At 48.2% G+C, this 12,908-nt stretch overlaps 1 protein-coding gene across 2 annotated transcripts; it reads left to right on the top strand.

Moving 5' to 3' along the window:
- The first annotated feature begins 3,102 nt into the window (after positions 1 to 3,102).
- Positions 3,103 to 9,742, top strand: RFX5 (regulatory factor X5). Of its 2 annotated transcripts, XM_036452986.2 has the most exons (10): positions 3,103 to 3,261; positions 4,173 to 4,307; positions 4,549 to 4,582; positions 4,996 to 5,078; positions 5,441 to 5,560; positions 5,733 to 5,852; positions 5,996 to 6,077; positions 6,385 to 6,586; positions 6,814 to 6,914; positions 7,062 to 9,742. In XM_036452986.2, exons 1-10 carry the CDS (start codon positions 3,122 to 3,124, stop codon positions 8,085 to 8,087), a joined length of 2,043 nt encoding a protein of 680 aa, XP_036308879.1. In that variant the 5' UTR covers positions 3,103 to 3,121; the 3' UTR covers positions 8,088 to 9,742. The 2 variants fall into 2 exon arrangements, with proteins under 2 accessions (XP_036308879.1, XP_045442675.1); XM_045586719.1 differs by lacking the exon at positions 3,103 to 3,261 and having other exon boundaries at positions 3,661 to 4,307.
- The last annotated feature ends 3,166 nt before the right edge of the window (positions 9,743 to 12,908 follow it).

Raw genomic sequence — 12,908 nt, 5'->3', positions numbered from 1 at the left:
AGGAGTGCTGTCATGTATAGGAAGTGCCTCCAGACTGTATTTTCTTTCTGCTGTCACCTCCTTTGTGTATGCTCCTCTTAGTATCCCTCCCATAGTTGATACATCGAGAGAGAGAGAGAGAGAGAGAGAGAGAGAGAGAGAGAGAGAGAGAGAGAGAGAGAGACAGAGAGAGAGAGGGAGTCTGTGTGTGTGTGTGTGCGTGTGTGTACACTCATTTACTGGATCCCAGAAAAATACAGTCCCCACATAGGCAGAAATAGGCAAGAGCTTCCCAATATGTTTGGATTTCTAATTTCCAAACCAACCTTATGGGAGAGGTTAGAACCCTTGCCTAAGAGGTCGGAGCACTGCTGACCTCTGGATGGTGCCTGTTACATACCCTGGATCTCTGTGGGCCTCAGTTTCCCAAGTGTCCAGTGAGGGTGAGATTTGGAATTGGGTAAGCATGGATTCAGCATAAAAGGGGCCGAGCCTCCTCCACCCTGGGTAGCTGTGGGGAGGAGTGCACTCCAGTGTTTCCTGACCAGGCCTCTCCTCAGACAAGGACTGTCCTAGAACCCAAGGCCAGATTCAGGAGCTCAATACACACTCTCTGAACTACAGAACTTGGGATGAGGCCAGTTTTTCTAGTGTGAAATGACAGGGAGTGACTTCTCCTAGAAGGCACCCCCAAAACACGGACTCTTACAGAATTTATTCTGGTCTAACAGCAAGCCTGGGAAGAGGTCTCAGTCTGGTGTGGGCTTTTAGTGTTGACAGATCCATGCACCTCATAGCTCATAGCTCATACGTCTTACCTGGCCAACAGAGGGCAGTACATGGCTGCTGTGCCTACACTATTGATCTTTTAAATTTAACAAGTTTGCCTTCTTCAAAAGAAAACCCGTATATATGCTGTCTACAAAAGACCCACTTCAGATCAAAAGGCACACACAGACTCAAGGTTAAGAGATGGGAAAAGAGCCCAGTCAGCATGGTTTAGTGCTGGAGCGTTGATCTGTGGATTGGGAGGTCACAGTTCAATTCCCAGTCAGGGCATATTTCTCTCTCTATTCCTCTCTGAAATCAATAAAAATATGTTTGTGTTTTGTTTTTTTTTAAAAAGGATATAATACCTGTAAACACTTATGCAACCACCACAGAAGCACCATGGCTAGACCATTTCATCCCAAAGCAGCACAATATATATGCTTTTCAAGTGCACATGAAACATTTTCCAGGATAGGGCACATGTTAGGCCACAAAACAAGTCTCAATAAATTCAAGAAGTTTGAAAGCATATCAAAAAATCTTTTCTGCCGAAACCGGTTTGGCTCAGTGGTAGAGTTTCGGCCTGCTGACTGAAAGGTCCCAGGTTCGATTCCGGTCAAGGGCATGTACCTTAGTTGTGGGCACATCCCCAGTAGGGGGTGTGCAAGAGGCAGCTGGTTGATGTTTCTCTCTCATCGATGTTTCTAGCTCTTTATCTCTCTCCCTTCCTCTCTGTAAAAAATCAATAAAATATATTTAAAAATAATCTTTTCTGACCACAATAGTATGAAAGTAGAAACCCATTACAAAAAAAAAAAAATTTGATGATGAACCAAAAGATAGATATAGAGACAGTAAAGTAACAAGCAGACTGTCAAATTACAGCGGGGAGGGGAGGGAGATCTGTGGGAGATAAGAGATCAACCAAAGGACTTGTATACATGCATATAAGTACAACCAATGGACACAAAACTTTGGGGAAGGTGGGTTTGTATGGGAGGGGGGCAATGGTAAAATATGTACACAGATAATAATTTAATTAAAAAATTTTTAAAAATGAAAAACACAAATACACAGAGGCTAAGTAACTGAAAAATATATATTTTTTAATGGAAGTCTTTTATAGGAAGGAGGTGAGTCAACGACATCATTAGAAAAGTGGAAGTTCACGGATCTGTCAACACTAAAAACCCACACCAGAAGTCACTCCCTGTCATTTCACAGGGTGCCAATGGTTGGCTGTTGGTTGGCTGCACAGCACTTTTCCCCTCGTTCCCCTTGTGCCTACCAGAAACACCTTTCTGGTAGAGATGCAAGGTCTTCTCTTCTTGCTCAGAGTATGAGAGCTCCCTCTAGAGATATTCCAGACTCTAATTGTAATTGAAATTCCCTTTTATTAGTTTTCACAGTTCACCGCTTCCATCGGAGTCACGACCTAAAAAGCCTAACTAGCGGGGAGGGTTAAGAACCCATGACCTATTCCGTAGGAAATTCTCTGAGAGTAAAAAGTTCAGATGGGCGTCTAGCATGCCCCTTGGGGAGTCAGCCACAATTCTAGTGTTCACCTGTGCAGACCTATGGGGCTGCAACGATGGCTCTCAAAAGAAAATCCAATCGTTGTGCTGTTGATATTTGTCCCTGTTGATGAATGAGTTTGCCGACCACTGGCCTACACCATTGACCTTTTAAATGTAACAAGTTTGCTTTCTTCAAAAGAAGACATATAAATAAATATGCTGTCTACAAAAGACTCACTTCAGATCAAAAGGCACACACACACACAGACTCAAGGTCTTTAAGATGTTAATAAAGGAGACACAGGAAACCAAGGAACCCTGGAGCATTTTAGCTGACAATTCAGCTCATTTAGTCCAGCTGCTGAGGTTTCCAGGCCTCCACCCAGGAAGACCGTGGGCCTGCTGTCTATGGGGGTCAGAGGACCTTCATTTATTTTTCATCAAAAGGAGGTTATGTGAGCTTACAGTGAATTTCCATCACTACTACCCATAGTTTTTCCAGTTATCTTTTTCTTCTTCTTCTTTTATCACCCATCGGTTCTTTTCTCCCAGTAGCTCTGACGAACGAAGGCAAAACCGAAACACGGAAGGAGAGAGCAAAAAGAAAATGGGGGGCTTAGCGCCCCGGACTTTGGTCCTGCGGTCCCTTTAAGAGAAGAACCTCTTGGGACCTGCAGTCCCAACCGACCCCAGTTTTAACCGAAACCTAACCCGGACTTCCCCCTCTGGACTCGAATAAGACCAATTTTGGATTTTCCCTCCCCTGTCGGCCAATCAGATTCTGTTGCCAGGCAGACCCGCGCTGCCGCCCGGGCGAGCCGGCGCCTTCTGTCTCCGGGTGGCAGCGGCGACCAATGAGAGAGCGGCCCCGCCGAGTATCCGGGCAGATCGGGGCGGCCCCAGCCACTCAGAAAAAAGAAAATAAAGCAACGCACGAGCCCGCCGCCGGGCCGGGACCGTGGGGCTGGGCTGGAGTGAAGGTGGTGGCTACGAGGTAGTTTCTCTTTCTCCCTTTTACCTTGGTGGTTGCTGGGGCGGGAAGGCGGCTGTTCCAGGATGGGGAGGGGGCCCGCTGGAGCTGGGAGGAGAAGGAGGAAAAAAAAAAAAAAAACCATCTTCGCTGTGTTTTCCAGCAGCGTCCTCACCCGCGTGCACGTGCCCCGAACCTGGGACCTCATCCCCCGCAGCCGGGCTTCCTGCGCCCGGCCCGGGAGTTCCGCTCCTCTGAACCCCCCGCTTTGCAGCAGCCCGGGATTAATGGAGGGGGAGGGCCGCCGGGGGAGGGGGCGTGGGGATCGGGTGCTGGGGGCGGGGGATGACGCAGGGGCTGGCGGCTTGGGGAGGGGGAAGCGGGCTGAGATGAAGCCAGGAGAACTTGGGCCCAGTCTCTCTCCCCCCAGCCGAAAGGACAGAAGATGTTCGTATCTTTCCCGACCTCCCAGGCAAAATGCAATGGTGAGGCGCCTGCTTAGAGAATGAGAATAACTTCGTTTGATGGTGGTTGTTTTTTTTGAGGGAGAAAAGGGCAGTATGAGGTCAGAGTCGGAAATGAACATTTCTCCCTCGCGTGGATTCCCTAGCCTCCCATCTCTCTCGTCCTTGACAGTTTTTCCACGTATAGGAGCCTGCAGGGAGGTGGGGCAGATAGAATGGAGATGGCAAAGGTCTTTTGGGGTATATATATATATATATATATATATATATATATATCTGGAGAAGTAATGGAATAATTGTTCATTTTTGGAGAAGGCAAGTGGTGAGATTTAAAAAAAAAATCCCTGGAGAAATTCGGAGGCTTGCTTTCTGCTTCTCTCTCTCTGGGTAGAGAGATGAGGATGGAGGGGTGGGCTGGGGGGGGGGGGGTGTCTCCAGGGAAGGGACGTTCCATCGCCTGCCTCCTGTCAGCTCCCGCCCTCATGCCAGGATGGCAGAAGATGAACCTGACACTAAGAGCCCGAAGCCGGCGGGCCGGGCCCCCTCTGGTGGGGCCGAGGCGGGGGAACCCACCACGCTTCTGCAGAGGCTCCGGGGTTCCATCTCGTAAGTACTGGTCACTGCCTCCAAATCCTGGATATAGACCCCCAGGAGAGATCCCTAGAGAGCACCCCACTTCCTCTGCAGGTGAACTGCCTCTCCCTGAACAAATGCATCCGACTAGGGGGAGCCTCTTTTTTCACATGAGCACCTGTCTTCTCCGCTCCCTAGCAGTCAGACGCAGGATTGGGGGGGAGTGGGGGGGCGGGGATTTTGTCTGATCTCCCGCTTTTTCTCTTCTCCACAGGAAGGCCGTGCAGAACAAAGTAGAGGGAATCTTGGTGAGTATTTTTGGGGAAAGGGCAATAGAGAGAGTGAATTGGTGGGGGATGAGGTTGGAGAAGACATGAGCAAATGAAAGTTTTTTTTGTGAGAGAGGCAGTTGATGTCTACCCTGTCCAGAAGATAACTGGCTTTGCAACTTACTCCCAATTTGACCTTGAGCATCTATCTCTCACTTCATCTCTCTCTGACCTGTTGTAAGATCATTCAGTCCCCTCGGCTCCCCCTGTCACCATAGCGGCCCATCGGGTTCCTCAGAGCACAGCGGGCACCAGCCTTAAGTCATTCTGAGGACTTTTTTCAGCCTGGCAGTCTCTAAGTCGGCTAGACCTTTTGGTACCGATCAGAGGGCACACCCTTGGGTCCTTCTTGGCCTTATTGTTTCTCTTGCCTCTGTTCTTCCTTACCTCAGCAAGATGTGCAGAAATTTTCAGACAATGACAAGCTGTATCTCTACCTTCAGCTCCCCTCAGGGCCCAGTACTGGAGACAAAAGGTATGTTGTCAGAGGTTCCGATTCTTAAAGGCTCCCTGGGAAGGGGTGGGGTGAATAGGAATACTCACACAATGGCTGTCCTTTTTAAAAAATATGTATTTTATTGATTTTTCACAGGAAGAGAGAGGGATAGAGAGTTAGAAACATCAATGAGAGAGAATTATCGATCAGCTGCCTCCTGCACACCTCCAAACCGGTTTCAGCATGATGGCTGTCCTTGATGAAGAAGAAATGTCCCTGTCCTACACTGATTCATCAAAAGTAGATTCTGAACGAAGTGGTAGTCCGGATAGAGAATAGGTAGTCCGGATAGGACAACGGCTGAGAATTTAGTAACGGTTTTCCTTTTAACTCTCCTGCAGCTCAGAGCCAAGCACACCTAACAATGAGGAGTACATGTATGCCTGCAAGTGGATCCGAAACCACCTGGAAGAGCATACGGACACCTGCCTACCAAAGCAAAGCGTTTACGATGCCTATCGGTGGGTAGGCGGGGGGCGTGGAGGGGTGTGTTGTCTCTGGAGAGCTCCCTGCCTTGGAAGAGCCTGGCTTCTTAAGAAAGCTTTCCCAAACTTCATCCCCAGGGACCCTCTGAACCCACCCATGACCTCCTTCTCTGAATATCTTCCCACTCTGCCCCCACCCCTCACTCAGGAAGTACTGTGAGAGCCTCGCTTGCTGCCGCCCGCTCAGCACGGCCAACTTTGGCAAAATCATCAGAGAGATCTTCCCGGACATCAAGGCCCGAAGGCTTGGCGGCCGGGGTCAGTCCAAGTATCCTTGACGGGAGAGCTTGGGGCCGGAGGGCCTGGGGAGGAACGCGCACAGATACGGAGAGCCAGGAGTAGACACCGCCCAGCCTCACTCAGGGGCTCGGCGATCCCCGGACGTTGGTTTTTCTCCTTAACTTCCATCAGATATTGCTACAGTGGCATACGGAGAAAGACTTTGGTTTCTATGCCACCCTTGCCTGGCCTTGACCTCAAGGGCTCTGAGAGTGTAAGTAACAACCCCGATGGCACTCTTCCTCTCCAGGGTAGAAGTCAGAGGTCTTGGGACATGTTTTGAAGCCTGACACAGCCTAGGTGACTCTGCACGTAGCTTCTGAGTCTACAGATGCGCCTTCTGCCCACTCTCTGGCTGAGCTGGGGCAGAGGAGGAAGAGTGTATGTGGGTTTCCGGGACGGGATGGGACAGGCTACCCCCATCCCTAGTTTGGTCTTTACTGTGGTCCGCGTGGATGTTCAAAAGGGACCCAGGGTGCGTTAGTTTGGAGTATTAGGAGGCATGTCCTTCCCCACTGCAGCCAGAAATGGGCCCAGAAGTAACCCCAGCGCCTCGAGATGAGCTGGTCGAGGCAGCCTGTGCCCTGACCTGCGACTGGGCGGAGCGGATCCTGAAACGGTCCTTCAGCTCCATCGTCGAGGTGGCCCGCTTCCTGCTGCAGCATCATCTCATCTCCGCCCGGTCTGCGCACGCCCACGTGCTCAAGGCCATGGGGCTTGCCGGTGGGTGGACCCTGTGTGTTCTGTCCCGAGAAACCCTCCCCGCCACTTCCGACTTCGAAAGCCCTCCCCTTGGACAGAGACACCCTGAGTTTGCCTTCGATTCCTCGAGGCCCTTCTAGGACACGCCTTAGGCCGCCTTCTTCCCACTGCCTCTGCCTGTCAGAATTGCCTTCCTCCTCCATTTCCGTCACCTCTTCCACTTACCACTTTTTCCGACGCTTCCGCAGAAGAGGACGAGCATGCCCCCCGGGAACGGACGTCCAAGTCCAAGAATGGAGTGGAGAACCCAGAGGGCGGAGCCCAGAAGAAACCAGAGAGGCCGGCCCAGGTAGGGAGTTGGAGCCCCTGACCTTGCTGCCCTGTCCTTCAGGCTTCATGGACCCTTCCTCCGGGGGTCCCCTCCTTTCACCTCCCATGCCTGCTCCTTCCAGGGCCCAGTCTTCCCGCTGACTGTGTTCCTCTCTTTCCTCCTCAGCCTCCTCCGGAGCCGGAGCCCCGACCTGGGGCTGGTCCCTCGGCGCAAGGAGAGCGGAAGAAGACTGTAGTAGAGAGTCCGGCCCCACCAGCCAATAACCCTCAGGTTAATGCCCTGGTGGCCCGGCTGCCTCTGCTCCTCCCCCGGGCCCCTCGCCCACTGATTCAGCATGTCGCCGTCTCTCCATCCATGGTGGCGCCCAGGCTTCCTTCGGGCACTCTGAAGTTGACTGCACTGCCCGTGCCCAGTAGAGTGAGGGGGACCCAGGCAGCCATGCCCATCATCAATATGATCTTACCGACGGTTCCTGCTTTGCCTGGACCTGGACCTGGACCTGGGCCTGGGCCTGGACCTGGGCCAGCTCCACCTGGGGGGCTCACCCCGCCCCTGGGCACGGAGAACAGGGAGGTGGGCGTAGGCGGTGACCCGGGACCTCCTGACAAGGGGGTCAAGAGGACAGCCGAAGCTAATACGAGTGAGACCAACGGGCAGGACCCACCAGCAAAAGCCGCCAAGCAGGATGTGGAGGATCCAGGGAGCGATGCCAAAAGGAAACGGGGGCGCCCTCGGAAGAAATCGGGGGGAAGTAGGGAAAGGAACGCTGCCCCTGAGAAGTCGGCGGCTGCCACGGACCCTCCCCAGCCCTCCAGGTTACCGCGGGAGACGTGGGTCCCCAGAGAGGAGAGCCACTCCGCCGGAGGGCCAGAGAGGCCGGGGCCAGGGGGGAAGGCCGAGAAGGGGCCGGTGCTCGTCCAAGGTCAGGGAGACGGTGCTGCTTCGAAAGGAGGGAGGCCCCCCAGTTCCAGCTCTTGCAGCTCCCGCCATGCCAAAGGAGGGGAAGAGAAGGTTCCTCTCACTCACCAGAGAGTGAGCGTCATCAGGGGCAGCAGGAGCCAGAAGGAGGCTCTCCACGCGGGGAAGGGAGAGGCAGATACCGGAGCACAGGGTAATAAAGACTTCAGGGGGCACAAGCTTCCGAGTTCCTCCTCCCATGAGCAGAGAGACCCCAAAGCGACACCCCCGTGATGACTCCGTAGCCGGGTGTGACCGCTGCCTGTCTGCCTTGTAAAGCCCTTCTGCTTGCTTCTCCTCCGGCTCTTCTTTTCCAAAGGGAGTCCGTCCTCTTCTGACAGCCGAGGCGCCCCGTCTTAACGCAGTGCCTGCTTCCTGCCTCTGGCCTTTCAGCTCCATACCCTTGGCTGTAGAGTCGCTAGTCCGTGTGTGATCCTGTGGGGAAGATAGGGATGGAGTGATACGATGAATGTATGAGCTAGGAATCCTTTTGGTTTTAAGGAACAGATAACCTGACTCAAACTGGCTTCAAAAGTAAAGACTGACTGGCTCATGTAACTGTCAAGCCCACAGGTAGCGCTGGCTCCAAGTAAAGCCGATCCAGGGGCTCGACACATCTCTAAATCCCCGATTGCCTCGCCACCCCCGCTGTTCTGCCTTCTGGAGGATCCCAGGAACCCTGGGCTGCCTTCTGGCTGCTAGCACTCCGAGAATTAAAATGTTTCCTCATTTACGTCCAATCGGAAACAGGGCATCTTTCTGCCAAGAATCTTAGCAAAAACCCTCCGATTCGCTGATGAGGCGAACGGTCCCATGCCCACCCCTATCCAATCCCTGTGGCCAGGGGCCTGTATGTGCTGATTTGTGTGGCCTCCATCTGGGCTGCACCTGTGGAGTAAGGGTGGGTTTGCCTCCTTAGAGACTGGGAGGGGAAGTTCCTGGGGAGGCGGCTGCCACCTGCCACTGCTATGAAGCACAAGTGATTTTAGCTTGCCGGGTTAAGATGAGCTATACCTGCTTTTCCCCTCAGAGTCTTGCACTTTTCTGACTGCAGCTGCAACCTCTTCTTATTCTGGTCTCGGAAGAAATGAGAGGAAAGTCTCTCTCCTTTACAAACGATCTCTTTAGTCTCCTTTAGATGACAACCCTTTTTTTTTTTTAACACCCCCCCCCCCCCCCCCATCACCTATAGCTCAGAGATGGAGCTCCTTCCTTTTCTTGTTTCTGAACTTCCGTTTCTCCTCCTTTCTGCCTCCCTGTCTCCCACCCTTCTGCCACTATCACTAGATAGAGTGAGATTCGCTTCTAATCATTTGATTAAATTCGTGCTGTATCCACCAGGTGTCAGGACTAGCCAGGTGTAGGCCAGCTGTGTGGAGGAGGTGGCTCTGCGTATCAGGATCACCAATAGGAAGGGGATCCAGACCCTCTGGTTGGGTCGGTAGGAAAAGCAGGAATCCACCCAATGTTTATCAAGGACCTACTACTTTGTCTTCTGCATAGGGTAGCTCCTGTCAGGGAATCTTGGTTCTTTCCAAGAAATGTAGATTTTCTTTCAGGGAGACTTCATTGTTCATTTATTTCCACCACAGCAGATTTTTAAAAATTATAATATGTAATGTTTGTTATCTATAAAATATATTTAACATGAATAAATTATGAAGTATAATAATTAAATGACTACCTATGACCCATCACCCAACCTATACATTAAAACATTAGAAATATCATTGACTTTCTTGTGTTCCTAGTCGCTGCCTCACTCTAGAGGTAACTACTGACTTTAATTTTGTGTTTATTAATTACCTAATATATATATATATGTATATATCTTTTTAAAATGTTCAGTTTTGCTTTTAGCTTTATGAAAAATTTATTCTCTAATAATATCCTGTAGTTGGCTTTTTTTTCACTTAACATTTATTTCTAAGGTTCATCTATATTGTAGGTAGCTATGATTCATTCATTTTCATCTCTATACTATGCCATCAGTACATAAAGCACAAGTTATTTTTCCATTCACCTATCAATGGGCTTTGGGATATTTCCAGGTTTTGCTATTATAAAACAATACTGCTATGAGCATTCTTGTGGATGTTAGTGATTTTGTTTTTAGCAAGATTTCTAAAATGGTCTTTTTGGTCTGTATATCCTGAATTGGGCACTGTTTCCTCCTGGGAGAGTTTATATCAGATTGAAATGAACCATCCCTTGAAAGTGGTAAGACTCTCCTGTTAAACCATTTGAGCCTGGCATTTCTTTGTGGGGAAAATATTAACTATTATTAATCCAATCTCTTAAATAATTATAGGCTATTTGGGTTTTCATTTCTTTTTTAGTATAATTAGGTAAAGTATTTAAGAAAGAGTGGGAGGGGGAGAGACAGGGAGAGAAACATCGACGTGAGAGACACATCAATTGGATGCTTCCTGTATGTACCCTGACCAGACCAGTAATCCAGCCTGCAACCTAGGTATGTGCCCTTGACTGAAATCGAACCCAGAACCCTTCAGTTTGCAGGCCGATACTCTACCCACTAAGTAACGCGTCAAGGGCAATTTTATGTCTTTTATAAAATGAAAAAAAAATTTTTGCCTTTGCTCTGTGTAGTCATGTCCTCTTTTTCATTTCTACTACTTGTGCTTTCTTTAATCAACTCCATCAGAAATTTGAAATTTGTTGTTTTCTCTATCTTCTTTAAGTAAATAATTTGATTTTTAGCGAGAGAGGAAGAAACATCAATGTGAGTGCAACATCAATCTGCCGCCTCCATACGCCCCCCACTGGGAATTGAGCCCACAACCCCTTGCAACCTTTTGGTGCCTTGGAGGATGCTCAGCCCCATGCACCATGCCAGCCAGGGCTACTTCTCTCCAGTTATTACTTAGAGCTTCGTTGGCCCTCTCCCTTGTGTATTCGTTTTCCATTTACATTAATTACGGATCTTATCTATAGTATTTCCTTCCTTTTGGTTTCTTTAGATTTAATTTTATGTTCTTTTATAATTTCTTAATTTTGATACTTATCTAATTACCGTAATTTTCAAACTGTCTTTTTTTCCCTAGTGTAAGTTTTTTAAGGACTTGCTTCTCTACATTCTCCCAAGTTTCCTGTTGTAAAGTATTTTGTTATTTAGTTCTAAGAATATTTAAATTACCCTTAATGACTTTTTTTGATTCATGAGTTATTTCAAAGAGTTTTATAATTTCCAAGTGCCTGAATATTTTAAAATATATATATTTTAAAATATATTTTCAGCTTAATCTTTTGTGCCCAGAGAATGTGGTCTCTGTGATACCAGTTCTTGGAAATTTGGGATTGTTATTTTATATTCTGTAACTTATCTTGAATGTCTAAATCTGTTTTGTTGTTTTGCCTGTGGTAGCTTGTTTCCTTAAATAGTTTCCATGTTGAAGTTTCGAGCTCACATTTTGTTAAACTTAATCTACAGGAATCCAGAGGGTCTCAGCTGTGGATAGCTTTCTCCAGAGAGGATTTGTATTTACTTTCAGAAACTAGGAGCCAAAAGTTGCTTTTGACCTGGGACTGTGCTGGCCCCTTCAAGAGTCCCAGTTTAATTCAGGAGTACCAGTTTTGCTCTCCTTCCTTGGTTAGGCCTAAGGTTTAGCTTCTGCTCACAATACTGGTTTTGGCATTTGTCCTAACACCTAGGGCAGACCTGCTTTTCCTACTGCATGTTGATCATCCTTCATAGGTTTCAGCTTGATCTTATTTTTTTCTTCTTTTTGTGATTTCCCTTTCTAGCAAGCTCAGCAATGTGCTAAATATCATGCTTGCTATGATTTGTCCAGGATCTAGTTGTATTTTAATGGGAAAGCCCTTTATCCATGCTGTCAGAAGTAGGAGTCAGTTACTGTGTTTTAATATTTTCCTTCTTGTTTTTTAAGTGCTAGATATTTGCATTTTAGAAGCTAGTAGACTTGGGCCCTGTTTCAACTCAGTAATCACAGCACAGTGTGGATGAGTTATGTTAAGAGTAAGCACAGAGCCAAAACTGGTTTGGCTCAGTGGTAGAGCGTCGGTCTGTGGACTGAAAGGTCCAGGGTTCGATTCTGGTCAAGGGCATGTACCTTGATTGCGGGCACATCCCCGGTAGGGGGTGTGCAAGAGGCAGCTGGTCAATGTTTCTCTCTCATCGACGTCTCTAGCTCTTTATCTCTCTCCCTTCCTCTCTGTAAAAAATCAATTTATATATATATATATATATATATATATATATATATATATATATATATATATATATATATAAAAAGTAAGCACAGAGAGCTGTGGTAACCCAGAAGAATAGTACATAATTCAGACATGGATCAGGAATGACTTCCCAGTAGAGGTGAGTAGGGATTTAGCTGGACAAGTTAAATAAGAACAGAACAACATAAGACATGGGGGGGGGGGGGGGAAAAGCTAAATCATGATACCCACTCTACCGCATAAGAGCAAGAGCTGAATGTAAATTCAGAGGGGTCACTTTGAGTAATTTGGGAAGGCTTCATGGAGAAGTTAGGCTTGAGTTAATCCTTTAAGTAGACAGATTGGTGGGAAAGAAGAAGGCATTCCAGAAAAAGCAGGTTCTGGGGGTGCAGGCATGGCAGAATAACCCAATAAAGAGACCTGTTGGCAAAATGGATGTGTATGAACAACAGTGGGAAATAAACTAAAAGAATACACAACCAGTGTCGATTGAATGAATGTATAAAAGGTATAAAGTCTGCGTTCTAGGATGTGGGAATGGAGTCAAAAGAAACCAGCCAGGCCTTTATCCATGTGGGAGGGGATGAGGGACCGGACGAGGCTTCTGACACAGTAGAGGTGATAGACACACGGAAAAATAAATCACTGGTGATAGGATAGTTTTTAAGCAGTCCAATTTTAAAACACGATTTTTAAAATATGAAACAAGTTATTCTGTAGTCCAAGCAATCTTCAGTTCATTAGATGAAGGGCTAAACTAAGATTTGGGGGACTGTATTGCTTCCTCTCTATCTACCATTTCTTACTCTCACCCCACTACCCTGTTCCCCATTACCTTATCTT

Source organism: Pipistrellus kuhlii, unplaced genomic scaffold (assembly GCF_014108245.1).
Source record: "Pipistrellus kuhlii isolate mPipKuh1 unplaced genomic scaffold, mPipKuh1.p scaffold_m20_p_24, whole genome shotgun sequence".
Taxonomy (NCBI): Eukaryota; Metazoa; Chordata; class Mammalia; order Chiroptera; family Vespertilionidae; genus Pipistrellus; species Pipistrellus kuhlii.
Note: the sequence above shows the minus strand (reverse complement) of the source record. Positions and strands in the feature narration are given on the sequence as shown.